Below are 13527 nucleotides of genomic sequence, written 5' to 3'. Positions count from 1 at the left end.
TGGCTTTTGGCCAGAGTGGATGCACCTGACCTCACCCACACCGTGGTCCTGTCCACGGGGTTGGCGTGTTGAAGCTCTGCCTGCTCTTGAGCACGGTCTCGCCCCGCATCAAGCCATGCAGAAGCACAGTACTTGGTGGCCTGCCCAGTGCCAACTGGTAGAGCCAGGATTATAATAATCTCTGCTTTTTGTCTTTGGCTCAGTCGCTGTGCAGGAAGCAAAATTTGGTGGACTAAAACATTCAAATGAAAAAGTCAGCAGACTATACTGTTGCATCCCTGTTATAGGTCATGGGACACTTGTGCTTTGGGCTAGAGGAGAGAGGAGGACAGCATAGCCCCAGCATGCACAAAACAGCTGTCACCACGCAGAGTGAGCTCACGGAGCATCCCTCCCTGGGCTTCCATCCCGGTGCTTTCCAGCACTAGCACTGCAGGGGCATTTCTGGGGGCTCTTCGGGGCAGCGGGGTTGGACTCCTGCCCCTTTGAATTTGCAGAGGAGTTATGGCAAGGCTTTAGGGGTTTATTTGCATCTTAATCAGTTCCTTTCCATTTCTCCTGCTAAATTAATTATTAGTCAATATAGGTGTACCTGGCTTCATAGTGGTGGGGTGTGGAGTGGCAGGGAAGCCCTCCAGGTGGCAAGGAGATCCAGGGGGTCCATGTGATGCAGAGTGCCAAGCTCCTCAGTTGGAGCTTCCTTCCAGCAGAAGAAGAAAAATCAGAGCTCTTGGAACTCGTCAGAGAAAGTCAGTAGACAGAGGGATGGCCATGAATATGCAGCAGAAGGATGGGCAGTCACGCGTGCGACAAGGGGCCTCAGGCTGCTCGCAGAAGAGGAGTTTCATCAGGAGTGGTTAATCTGTGCTGACATCCTTCCACCGAACACCTTGCGTTTGACACATCGCCTTTCAGCGGATAAAATATCCCACTGAATGCTTTGCAGCCGGATGTGTTGGGCGACAGGCATGGCGGTGAGGTGGATGCCTCAGCCACACTGCCAACCAAATGCTGCTTGCTCCAGAAGGTCTCCTGTCCGTGAATGTGCCTCAGAGACGGAACGTGGAGATGCAAACGCTTAGCGTCACAGCGAGGTAGCAGGAGCGATGTCCATATCTAAGTCTTTGTGGGTACCTGCGGGCATGGCTGTACTGCTGTGTGTCTGGGCAAGAAGAAAGTCAATGCTTGGCTTTACACCCTTATTTCATAAAAGGAACCTTAACTCAAGTTCAGACTAGATGTGGTTGGGCATTTTTCTACCAAAGCTGTATTTTTCCCACATTCAGCGTTTTTCATTCAAAACTGGGGCTGAGAGAGATCATCTCATCTTCTCCTGCACCTTCTAAGTAATCTTTGTATAATCCATTTTTAAACTTCCTTAGGCATACTCCCTGAGTGACGGGCTGCTCTTCATTCCAGCTCTGTCCAGGTCTGTCCTGCTGCAGGATAAGCCCATCCATCCCTTTGTGTCCCGGTGGATAGGGGGGAATTGTTTACTCCTTCCGCCTCTGCAGATACCTTTTCTCCATGATGATGACTCCCTTCAGCTCCCTCTCCTCCGGGCTGTGCAAGCGGCTCTGGCCCATGTCCAGGGATTTCTTGCAGGGTGACATGGAAACTGCACACCAACCTCGGGGCTACCACAACCATTCTTTCATTCACTGTATGATCTCAAAATTAACATGACCTCCTTTGTCTCTGCTTTCTTATTTCTAAAACTGGAATAACTGCGTTATTTTCCCATCGGTTGGCGGTGTTGAAGCGCCAATGGTAGGAAGGCGTGAGCTCCTCATGTGAAAGGTGCCTCAGAAGTATGGCACGCTGGTCTTCAGAGTGCTTTGGTGATGCCTCTCCACTTGTGTGTTTGATATGATGCAGGCGAGGATCCGTCATCAAGCCAGTCCCACCTTGGGGTCCCCGGGGCTCATATCTCCTGTCGGACCAGCAACCCTCTTGATTAATGCAGGCTTGCTGTGGCTTTTCCAGGCTCCCTCCTGAGCCTCCGGGCGTTGAGAAGTAGGCGTGCATGGGGGTGACGTGTTAAAGAGTAAATTACTTCGTATTGACGGAAAGCAATCAGTCTGTATGGCCTTTAAATGTAAACTAACAGGATTTATCAGCAACATCTTCATAACACCATTGACATTTTCCGGCGCACAGGCAGGGCTGGGTAATCCAGAGGCGCTTTATCATTTGCTTTTGGTTTCGTTTTGAATTAAATTTAAGCAGCCGGTCTGCTAAGTACTTAATAATAAAGTAATGGTGGTTGCTCACCACCTGTGACATCCACTCTTGGGCAGTCCTAAAATTTTAATGTGTTTGAGAATAAATTCCAGCCTCTCTCTCGAGACAGGGGCACAGAAATAAACTCAAGGTGAAATCGTGGGTTAAGGCTGCGTTTTCACCTGGAAAACAGCAGAGAGCTACAGGACACAACTTGCGCTCCTGCCCACACCTCCTCCAAACCCCGTCCCCTCCCGTGCCTCTCGTCATCGCGTGCTCTGATGCGCTGCTCCCTTTTCAGGGCTCGAGATGGGGAATAAAGGGAGTGAGTTATTTTCTTTAAAAACTTTCTGAAGTAGAAAAAATGATGCAAGGTAGAACAGGACTCCAAGTCCTCCTTACCTGGTTATCCGTGCTCTTCTCAGGGCACCCTGGGATGAGAAAGGCCCTTCTCTTTGGTCTCTGTGCTCTGTCTGGAGTGTATCAACCTGACCCTCATCCTGTATTTCTGACAACGTAAATAATTTCCCCGTGCATTTAAGTGGATATATTTTCTAATTTTTCTTCCCGTGAGATACAAAGCCTTACTGTTATTGAAATAATACTGTATTAGAGGATTTTTCATCCATTTTAGCAAAAGAAATTTCTATCATTAATGCTTTTCCACTCTGTCCTCAGACCAACAGGAATTCCTGGAAGCAATGAGCCGTACAACCTGGGAATGGTGACGACCCACGGGCTAGAGACTTCCCATGCAGATACGTTTAGCAATATTTCAAGGGAAGGGACTTTAATGGTGAGGGAGGTAAGTTGCAAAACAATTATTTCCATGGAGCATCTTCAGGAGGTTTTGCCCATGTAAGCACAAAAACTAACAGTGCTGTGTGTCCGGAACACAAAATGACTCAGTAAATTGTGCTCGTTAGCGCTCTCGTAATACAATTTACACTCGGAGCAAATGTGACAAGTGCAAATGTTTCTCAGAACTACAAACAGCAGTGAATAGTAATGCCGGGGCACGGCGGGGAGGATGCTCCTACAGGTGACTCTGCCGTAATCCCACAATAGCTCCAGGCAATCCAAGTTATCTTCTCAGATAATTCTAATTCACAGCATTTGGTTAATATTTTATATATTCATCTAGTTATATAATACATTTATATAGCTTCTAATTTGGAACCTGGCCCAAAGTTTCCCCTCTTCTTCCCAACCTTTGCCACAGTGTAACCGTCAGAGGTGTGCAGTGTTTGTAGAGCATTTGGAGGCTTTTACCAGGGGCTGGTCCTGCTCGGGGAGGTCCAAACGCCCACCCCCACTAGCCAGCCGCCGTGCGCTCGCCCAGCGAGCCGGCTGCGAGGTGCGCTGGCCATGCTGCCTGCATGCAAGCCCCTATCCCTGGCTCCGGCGTCGCGGAGGTACGGCTGCGGTGGGAGCAATCCTGATGGATGGTACGGCGGGAGTGAGGCAGAGGAAGGCTGTGGAAGATCTCCCCCAGTGTTTCTCGGTTTCCCGGTTGCTGGAACGTGCTGGAAATGCAGGCGGGGAGCAGGTCTCCTGGTGAGGGGGCAGGAGGCTCCGGCAGTTGGTAAAACAGGGGAGTCACTCCTGCTGGTGTGTAGAGGAGGTGGATGGGAGAGGAGAAGGAGGGAGAGGAGTTTGGAGTCAGCAATCCTAAAGGAGGAATATTTAAATTAAATGCAAACTAGACTTGCGCAGCATTTTAATTCTTAATTTGTTTATATAAAGTATTCACATGTGGAAGAAAAAGAGCCGAGTAACTTTGAAAGAGAGGAAGGAGTTAGCAGTAGTCGCAGCGTGTTTGCTGCCTTCCTCCACGAGTTTTGGAGCTGGGCAGCAATGCACAGCCCATCTCACCCCCCGCTGGCATGGGGCTGTTCAGAGCAGGGATCCCCGCAGCCGGGGCATCCTTGTAGCGGGGAGGGTGATGCGGTTGAGGAGGAGAACACGTCACCGCTATAACAGCCAGCCATCCCTGAAAAGAGCTTGGTGGTAAGCATCGCAACTGTAAAACACGTGCCACGCCAGCAAGGCCGTTTGAGAGAACAGCGATGCAGAAGGGTTTAAAAGCCATGGGTGAGACAAGCAGCTGGGAAACCCCTTTGGGAGGAGGGAGCGTGATCAGAAGCCCAAACTGCAACCTTGTGCTGGGTGCTTACGCTTTGGTCCCCACCACCGCTGTAGCCATCAGAGGAGAGACTCGCTGAGGTCAGTGGGCTTTGGGAAAAGGCCTTTTCGTTCTTTGGTGGGATGGCGACGTGGTTGAAGGTAATGGTAACGAGTGATCAAGAGATAAACGTTGTCAGCACTGGTGAGAAACTTGGTGAGCCTCTTCAGAGGCAGTTTTCCACTAATCCTAGTAAACAGGCAAGTCTCTGTAACGATCTCCTTGATGTGCTCCGGGTGGGTGGGATTCATCAAAATGGCAAATATCTCAAAACGATAAGCAGGGAAGGGAGAAACTTCCCAGCACCTGCCCTGCTGCACGAGGTGGGGATGGAGAGGAGGGGGAGCCCCAGGGACCTTGTGCGCAGAGCGAGGTACCCGTCGTTCTGCTGATGTTCTGCCGGTGCTGCCGCTGTTCACTGCTGTTTTGGGTTACAGAAACATGCGACGGGAGCTGTGTTGGCATTTGCAGTCAGGCTACTCGCCGCCGTAGCTGTGCAAAGCCGTTACGGCTAACGCTGATCAAGGGCTCGGATTCTGCTGTCACTGTGGCCGGTGGCCGTGTGGGAGAAGAGCTGGCCATGGGGTTTGCACCCAGAGTGGCAAAAGCAGAATCTGCCCTGCGTTCCTTGTCTCAAAACGATGATGATCAGGCTTCTCTCGCTGTAACGTGGCTAATTACTCTGTATTGACTTTGTGATTAATCCTGTCTTTATTTCTTCGAGGGTGGGGGGGTGGGTTGGTTTGCTGCTTGCCAGATTGCATGTGGATGGAAACAGCAGAGAGGGTCCTTCTCCTGCGCTTGCTCTGGGAACTGGGGGACTGGCAACGACTTGGTTTTGTTTGGATATTTTTCTCTTCTTTTTCTTTTTCTTTTTCTTTTTTTTTTTTTTTTTTTCTCTTTCCCCTCCCTTCTCTTTCTTCCTCATGCCTTGTGTCTCTGCAGACCTCTGGTGAAAAAAAGCGTTCTGGCCACGCAGCCAGCAATGGCTTTGCAGGTCACATCAATCTACCTGACCTGGTGCAGCAAAGCCACTCGCCTGCGGGCACGCCGACCGAGGCCCTGGGGCGAGTCTCCACGCATGCGCAGGACATGGACTCGGTGCCTGAAGTAGGTGGTGGGGGGCTCCTCCTTCTCCTTTGCATCGCTTTAAACACGTATTAACATCTCTGCCCTATAAAGGGCCTCTCCTGCTTTCCTCCCTGGCTTTTCTTGCCCTTCTCTCTCTTTGTTTCTGGTCCACGTGGGTGAGTGTAGTGGAAATACAAGGGAATCTGGTGGGTTATTGCTACATGGGTCTATAGCTGATGGTAGAAATGTATATTAGGTCTTCTCTCAAGCCCACCAGCTGGAGTTTTGGTGGTGACGGCTTGACTGCTGGCTACTGATGTGAAAGTCCAATTTTTTATTATTTTTTTTTTTTTTTTGGCACTTGGAAATAGGAGAAAATTATGAGCCAGTGATGCCATTAACTTCAGTGGGGCCCGGTTTCCCCCCGGTGCGATCTCTGATACTTAGTATGACTCAAAAGGTTGGCAAAAACCAAAGCCAACAAAATTCTAGATAGTTCTTCAGACTCGCAAAAATCTGCACAGCTTTAAAACTGCGTGTTTCCAGTCATGGCAAAGTATTTCTCCCTGGTAGCTGTTGTACAGGGACACAATTGAACATAAACATTGTATAAGGTGTAAAAAGTCCTAGAAAGTACAAGATGTGACATGTAAGCCAAGGGAATTGTTGTTTTTTGCTTACCATCACCAGCTGTGGGAACCAGGCACATAGTTCTCTGTTTTCCCATGAGAAATCAACCCATTTGGTGCTAAATAGGCTATTTTATTTAATTTCTTCTTTCCATTTTGTTGGTTATACATCAAAAGTTCTGTCATCTTATTCTCTTTCGTAGAAATTATGTGCTCATTTTATGGATTACTTTTACTAGCAGTATAAAAATAAAAATTGCTTGGAATTGGGCATTGATAAAACGTAAGAACAGATGGTGTGTGACTCGGCCTCAAGGTTTTATCTGTTTCCTCGTTGCCTTTAAAAGCGGTGATGAGAGAGTTGATTCTGAAAGTAACGCCTTCCGCGGTCATCCCGGGACTGCTTAAACGCAGGCAAGGATTGGGTTTAAATATATTCATTTATAGAATACCAACCAAGAAGATCTTTTTCCATTTCTAAAACTGCATTTTTTAGGGCTGACTGAGCCAGGAGTGGGTGTAAGTGGAAACTTGGGGATTTAGTTCGCAGGCTTTTGGGTGACTCACGGTGTTGCGAGCAAAAAGGAGGGAGCGAGCACGACCTCACCCTGCGGCTTGATGCTGTCTCTGTAGGCCACCACGGAGGTTTATAGCTGGTTGAACAGGATCTGGAGGAAGATGAGGTCTTAATATTTAAGTAACAGACTTGTAAGTTATTAAAATGCCGGCTTCTTCAGAGAGGAATAGCTCCATGTGAGCAAAGAAAAGAAACGCTTGGTGCACCAGGATGAATTCTTCGTAATGCATTTGTAAGAAAGCACCTGGCTCTCGGCTGGAAAGCATTCCTGTAAATACTCAATTTTGCCCCTCCTTGAATAGTTGGGGCTTCATGGAAAAGACGTTCAGTGCAGGGAAAAAAAAGAAAAAGTGTATTTCTTGGATATGAAAGAAGCACAAAGTAGCGAGTATATCTTACATGCACACACAAATATGGCCGTAGTGTGTATGTAAATGTGGTATCTGTTCCCGCAGCCTTCCCCGCTGCAGGCTATTAACTCTTCCCGTGGATCTCAGTTACCATGTACTTTTTGGAAAGCCATCCCGTTTCTATGGAAACAGGCGGGCTGTCAGGGAGGGAAGCGGGGTGCACGGGGCGTGGATGCCAGCTCGCCCAGCCAGGCACCCACCAACCCCAAAAACTGCTCAGTGCCACCACGGGCAGTCCCAAGGCACGAGGGTGCTCCTACACCCCATGGGGGTTTCTTGCCCCTAAAACTTTTTGTATCCCACCGGAGGACAGGTACCACCCAACCCAGTTTTGGTACAGATGTGCCAGGGCGGTGGGGTTCCCCACAGCACATGTTCCCTCAGCACGGGCTTGTCCCCATGGCCGTTGTCACCACAGGGGTGGTGGCACTGGGCGCAGGGAACAACCCGGGCACTGGTGACTTGGTGATGTGAAAGCTGCAGAAGATTTATTTCAGGGAAGGAAAATGTCCAGAGGAAGAAAAATGTGAGCAGCAGTGCTGCTGTAGAGTGACTTTTTCTGGGTTTTGCTGCTGTTACAGCTCTTAACAGAGGTTATACATAAAGCGTGTCCTGGGTAAATACTGGAGTGGGAAAAATCAGCTGCTCAACAAAGGGGGAAGATCACATCACTGACTCCCAAGGCAAGGATTTCCATTTGCTTTGGGAGAATGTCTTGGCCTTGTTTTCTGCCTTAACAAAGCAATGGCTTTAAAAAGAAAGCAACGTGATGTTGCAGTTTGTTCCTCCCCAGATTTCTTTGGCAAAGTATTGGCTCTGACATTGCCGGCGAAACCTTCAGGTTAAGTTTGGTTAGCTTAGAAATGGCCCCTTCTGCGGTCCCACCTGAAATGCTGTGGACAATTTAAAGCAGGTTATTGAAATTGCAGGTGACCCGTAGGTGATGTCCCCGGGAGGACGTGGACAAAGGTGTGCTGAAGACCAGACTTGGGGCGGGGAGGGGATGGAGCAGTGTCGGGGATGCTATCTTCTGATCAGCTTGAGCATCGGAGACATTTCCAAACACCTCCTGATCGAAAGCTCTCCCTACAGCATCGCACAGCTCACCCCAACCCTTCCCCACCTCCAGCACTTCAGATCCTCCCAAATCCGGAGCAGCCAGGCGTACTGAGGGGCATCGCTGGGTCCTGCCTCAGCCATAGGTGTGAGGACCAGTGATAACAGCCCAACAGAACACAAAATAGGCATTTTGCTAAAGAGCTGACTTTTCCCAGGGGCATCAATGTTTTGGGCTTAGCCTGGCAAACCCCTCGATAACAGGCGGTAAAAGCAGAGCGGTATTATGGCTGTACGAACTCTCCTGGTCCTAAAAGAGATTTCCACGACCTTTTGAAACAAAATCTTTGCTCAGTTAGCGTTTGGCTTGGCACAAGGAAAGCGGCAGTCCCACCTTTTCCAGCTCTGAGTTACTTCGGTTGTCCCTGGTCCGTACCAGCTGCCCCGTGCCGGGGCTTTCCGGGGGCTCCCAGCACCGTCCTGCCAACCTGGGCTGCAAGGTGGGAGAGCCGGAAAAGCAAACCCTCACCTGCCCGACACCCCACAGAGGGCTTTTTAAGGCAGGTGTGTTACACGCAGACAAGTTGGTTTTTACCTGCGTTGACTTTTGCCTCTGGCCCTGCGGCTGCTCCGCTAACCGGTCTCGTGGCTGTGCTGTGCTTCTGCCTGTGAGACGAGAGCAGAGCCGGGCCCTGCTCCTCTCCTTTGCTGTTGCTCGTGGACACTCACAAATCCAATTTAATGTTTTTCCTCGTTAGTTATGGGGGAGGAGGAGCAAATGTTCATAGAGGGCTTGAAAAGGGCACCGCAGGGGTAGGCATTGGGTCTGCTAATTAGTCCTACGTATACACGCATACACAAAATGATGTATTTCTCTGCTCTGAGCTCTCTTTTTGCTGTTTATTTTCCAGTATGGTATGGGAAGTAGCACCAAAGCCTCTTTCACTCCCTTTGTGGACACCAGAGTGTATCAGACCTCGCCTACTGATGAAGATGAAGATGAGGACGAAGAGTCATCTGCTACTGGTAGGAGGCAATGGGGCCAGTTTGAGAGGGGAGGGCCTTGTGGCAACCAGGTCGTGAAGCCCGAATAACCCCACTGAACCTCTTCACCTTTTCCCTTACTCTTGTCCAAACACTGCCTGTGTCTGCATCCTTGTGCTTTTCAGTTTCCATCCAACTTCTTCTCCCCTACCAGTGAAAGGCCACCAGAAAGGTCCAGGAGAAAACAGGGAATGGCAGAAATCCACCCACCCATCTGCCTGGGCAGCCAGGAGAAATGTTCCTGGCAGAACTGGGAGGTGGTAATCACTCAAAAAAGCTGGCAGTTGCTCAGAAGCCATTGAAAATGACTGGATGTGGGCAGGCAGGCAGTGAATAGTGCTGGTCAGCGTGGTAGGCAGGGCTGGAGGTCTGAGGACATCACCTGCTGATGGTTTTGGTGGTGGCTCCAACCCATGAGAAAATCCTGATGATTCCTCTTCAAACTAATAGCTCATAACATAGTGATGACATCAGAAACTACACCAAATACTGTCTTCCTATTAAAAAAAAAAAAACCAACAACCTGACAGAAGAGGTACATACAATTAATCCATCACACCTCACTGTTTTGTTGTGTTTCCTTGCAAGCCCTGTTCACCAGCGAGCTGCTCAGACAGGAGCAGGCCAAGCTGAACGAAGCCCGGAAGATCTCGGTGGTGAACGTCAACCCCACCAACATCCGTCCCCACAGCGACACTCCGGAGATCCGGAAATACAAGAAGCGCTTCAACTCGGAGATACTCTGTGCTGCTCTATGGGGTAAGCCCCTTATCACACCGTGCCCTCAGCAAAGCTCTCCAGAGCGTGTGGCTGGGGATGAGGTCGCAGAACTGAGCCCTTGCCTCTAGTTGTCCCCTTCTCCATCCTGGGCAAGGCTAATGTCCCCGAGTCCCCGTGCTGTAAGAGTGATTCTTTGTGTTCATGGGAAGATCACAGCCTTAGCTGGGATCGGTCACTCTCTCGGTGGTAGCAGAGAGGAGCTTGAGGTGTTGTCCTTGGGAGCAGCTGTGGCTCCTGGTGCCCATTGCCCTCTCCTCTTCAGGTGTGAATCTGCTGGTGGGCACAGAAAACGGCCTGATGCTGCTGGATCGAAGCGGACAAGGGAAGGTCTACAACCTGATCAACAGACGGCGATTTCAACAGATGGACGTACTTGAGGGTCTTAACGTCCTCGTGACAATATCAGGTACACCTCTCATGCTCTCAGCCCATCGTTAACCTTCTTGGCCGTGGTCTTGAGCAGTTCCAGCTCGGACAAAACCTGCCTACCAGTGTCAAAGGGAAGCTCCCAGGAGAGCTTGATTATTCCAGAACGAAAGGTGTTAGATCTGCAAGAATGCTTCTGAGAGAAATTTGCTCCCATCTCCTGCTGGCTCCACCTCATCTGCAACGCTCCATCCTCCTTCAGCAGGGAAGGCAAGGTGCGGGATACAGGCAGATACCCCAGCAAGGCTGGAGGGGGCAGTGGGAGAAATGCTCCTGGCAGAACTGGGAGGTGGTATCTTGAAGCTTGAGGGGGCAGCGAGCTCTGCTTTTGGGTCTGTTTGGCTTTAGCCAAGGGACCATGAACCGTGGCTTCAGAGCTCCAGCTCAAACCATGGCTGTGCTCAGGGTGCCCCGAGCATCACGAGGGCCATGGGCTGGTCACTGTCCCTGGGTTCAGCTTGGAGTTCCGGAGCTCTCAGGTCAGGCTCATAGGTGATTTCTGGGAAAAAAAAAAACAAAACCCAAGAACACAAAAAAACCAACAAACCAAACCAAACCAAAAAAACCTCTGTAGTCCAGGCTCCCAGCAGAGCACCCAGCACCCTCCCTGCAGAGCGGCTCCGTGAAGCACACGGGTGGTGGAGCCGGGGCAGAGCCTTCTCCTGCTGATGCCTGCCCTGCAAAGCTCATGGAGGACAGCGAGAGAAATGCCCGTTAGGAAAACTGCTTGATCTCGTCCTTCTGTTTACTTTCACATTGTTCAACACCCTTCTGGGCTCACTCTGCGTTCGCCGACAAATTCCTGATCCTTCTGTTCAGATAAAGCTCCTAAAAAATCCTGCTTTATCACATTTACCTTGCTCTGCAGCTCCCCTGTGGTTTTGGGGATGCAGCTGTAGGAAGAAGGGGTGGAAGATCAAGCGGGGGGGGGATAGCGCTCCCCAGGCAGCACCACCCCCTGAGGCGGTGCTGAGGATGAGCCCTGGGGACAAGTTGGGAACCCACGAGCGGACAGAACCGCTGGTTTATGGTTTGGGTCCTCTCCCACCAACCCCGGTGCAAACTGTGTCCTGTCCCTATAGCGGGGGGGCCTTTGCGGCAGCGGGGAAGTTTATAGCCGGGTCGCAGCCATCCAAGAGGCGTGCAGAAATTTGGCAGCCCCTCAGCATTGCAGAACCCAGCACCGGGCTTATCAGCGGGTAGCGGTGCCTGCCACGGGCCCAGGAGCCTTGTGTCTCAGCTCCAGGGTGGAATTAATGTTGTATGAAGGAGAAGAGAGGAAAAGAAACAGGTAGTGGAGTGGTTGGGTAAGCCCTGAGCGGTAAGAGAGCTGGGGTCACAGCCCGGCTGTGCCTGACCGTCTCTGTGAACGCTGATTTATAGGAAAAGGAACATTTCCAGCCTGCGGGAAGCAAGAACCCGGCTCTCCCAGCATCTGCCTGCAGTTTGGGGGATGGAGCTCTGGGCGCTGCTTTCCATACCCCTTTTTCCAAGAAAAAGAAAAACAAAACACAACGACTAAATTACCATTTTCAACTTCATCATGAAACAAACTTTAATTTTATCAACTTCTGAGTGACAGTAAACACTGAGGTCTCAAGATTTCCCGTGCACTCGTATGCTGCTCTGACAGAGGTGTTTCCTTTGCCAACAGGAAAGAAGAACAAGCTGCGCGTGTACTATCTCTCCTGGCTGAGAAACAGGATTTTACACAACGACCCTGAAGTGGAGAAGAAGCAGGGCTGGATCACGGTCGGGGACCTGGAGGGATGCATCCACTACAAAGTCGGTAAGTGATCTCTCTGGAAAAAAAATTGTCTGAAGAGATGCCCTTTTGTTCTCTAGTCTTAGATCTGACCTGACAATTTCTCTTAAAAGTGTGGGTAGCCCATAGCCACAAATACATTTGGTATTCATCTATATGTATTAGGTGGACACTTTACCAAACGAGAACCAACAGAGAGACAGCCTGAGAAGCTGTTCCTGGAGATGAGTTGGAAAGAAAGGGAATGGTTTTTTAAAATTGATATTATTTTCATTTTAGTGAAATATGAAAGAATCAAGTTCTTGGTGATTGCCTTAAAGAATGCTGTAGAGATCTACGCTTGGGCTCCTAAACCATATCACAAGTTTATGGCATTTAAGGTATGTTTATCTTTTAACCAAAATGCACTAATTTGTATATACGCGAGATCTATGTACTACGCAGAGCAGAAAAGCATCTTACTTATGTAGCTGAGCTCCTGGGAACGCCTGGCAGGCATGGGAGATGGGATACATTCTGGCTGAAGAGGTGGGGTACATTCTGCTTGTGGCTAGGAATTAAGTGCTAATATTAGCTTATGCTGGCAGGCTTTACTTGGGAAGTTTGCAGAAAGCTGACCAAATGTACTTGAGTAAAATTGAGATGGAATTTTTGGTGGGGTTTTTTTTTTTATGTGTGGTTGGGTTTTGGTTTTGTTGGGTTTTCTTTAACCTCTGACTGATTTTTCACATACAATATGAAACCAGGTTGGAATTATTTTCCATTTTTATTTTGCAAGGTCCTCTCCCCTTCTGCAATGTGGATTCTGTTTCAAGACAGAAAGTCCAGGAGAATGACCCATTCTTTCTGTCTTTTTCTCTCCCTTTTCATCTACCTCAGTTTTCCTTCAGTGAGACCTTTCTCCTCTATAACCTGCCAACGGGTATTTTGTACTTAGTACTTTAAAGCACTTTTCATCCTAAGCTCTGTGCAGAGACGAGTCACAAGGGGCAATGCCTTCTGGAGACATTCATGCTGAGTAATCTCATTTCGCATCCTTCCAGCACAAATGGGCTTATTCAGTATTAGGTCACATTTGCTTTTTCTGAACAAAAGCCAGAATAAATGGGCTCAGTGACACGGAGAGCTCAGCAGCATTAAAATAGCCTGGGATGCAGCCTCCACGGGCTCTGCTGAGGATGCTCCCTAGTGCTCCTGGTGCTGCTCCTCCAGCCTGGGGTGGGCTGAGCATCCTTTCCTTGCCTTGTAGGCAGGAATCTGTCGGGACGGTGGGAAGTACCACCCACTGATTTTCCCTGTCAGGAGCCAGAGTGGTCCTTGCACAGAGAGCTGGGAGCCCTTTTCTCTCCCTGGGGGTGTTT

The 13527-nt window shown here is 49.6% G+C and overlaps 1 protein-coding gene across 1 annotated transcript in view; it reads left to right on the top strand.

The window, feature by feature from the left end:
• The window catches only part of TNIK (TRAF2 and NCK interacting kinase), a 146860-nt gene that overhangs the window by 127063 nt on the left and 6270 nt on the right, over positions 1 to 13527 (top strand). Inside the window, exons 23-29 of the mRNA XM_009884508.1 lie at positions 2902 to 3028; positions 5354 to 5518; positions 9063 to 9177; positions 9784 to 9954; positions 10238 to 10381; positions 12056 to 12190; positions 12446 to 12546. Of these exons, the coding sequence (XP_009882810.1) occupies positions 2902 to 3028; positions 5354 to 5518; positions 9063 to 9177; positions 9784 to 9954; positions 10238 to 10381; positions 12056 to 12190; positions 12446 to 12546 (958 nt within the window). The remainder of the gene's footprint in view (positions 1 to 2901; positions 3029 to 5353; positions 5519 to 9062; positions 9178 to 9783; positions 9955 to 10237; positions 10382 to 12055; positions 12191 to 12445; positions 12547 to 13527) is intronic.

This window comes from Charadrius vociferus, unplaced genomic scaffold (genome assembly GCF_000708025.1).
Source record: "Charadrius vociferus isolate BGI_N301 unplaced genomic scaffold, ASM70802v2 scaffold104, whole genome shotgun sequence".
In the NCBI taxonomy this organism is placed as follows: domain Eukaryota; kingdom Metazoa; phylum Chordata; class Aves; order Charadriiformes; family Charadriidae; genus Charadrius; species Charadrius vociferus.
The sequence above is the reverse complement of the archived record's forward strand: the minus strand, read 5'-3'. Positions and strand labels throughout refer to the sequence as shown.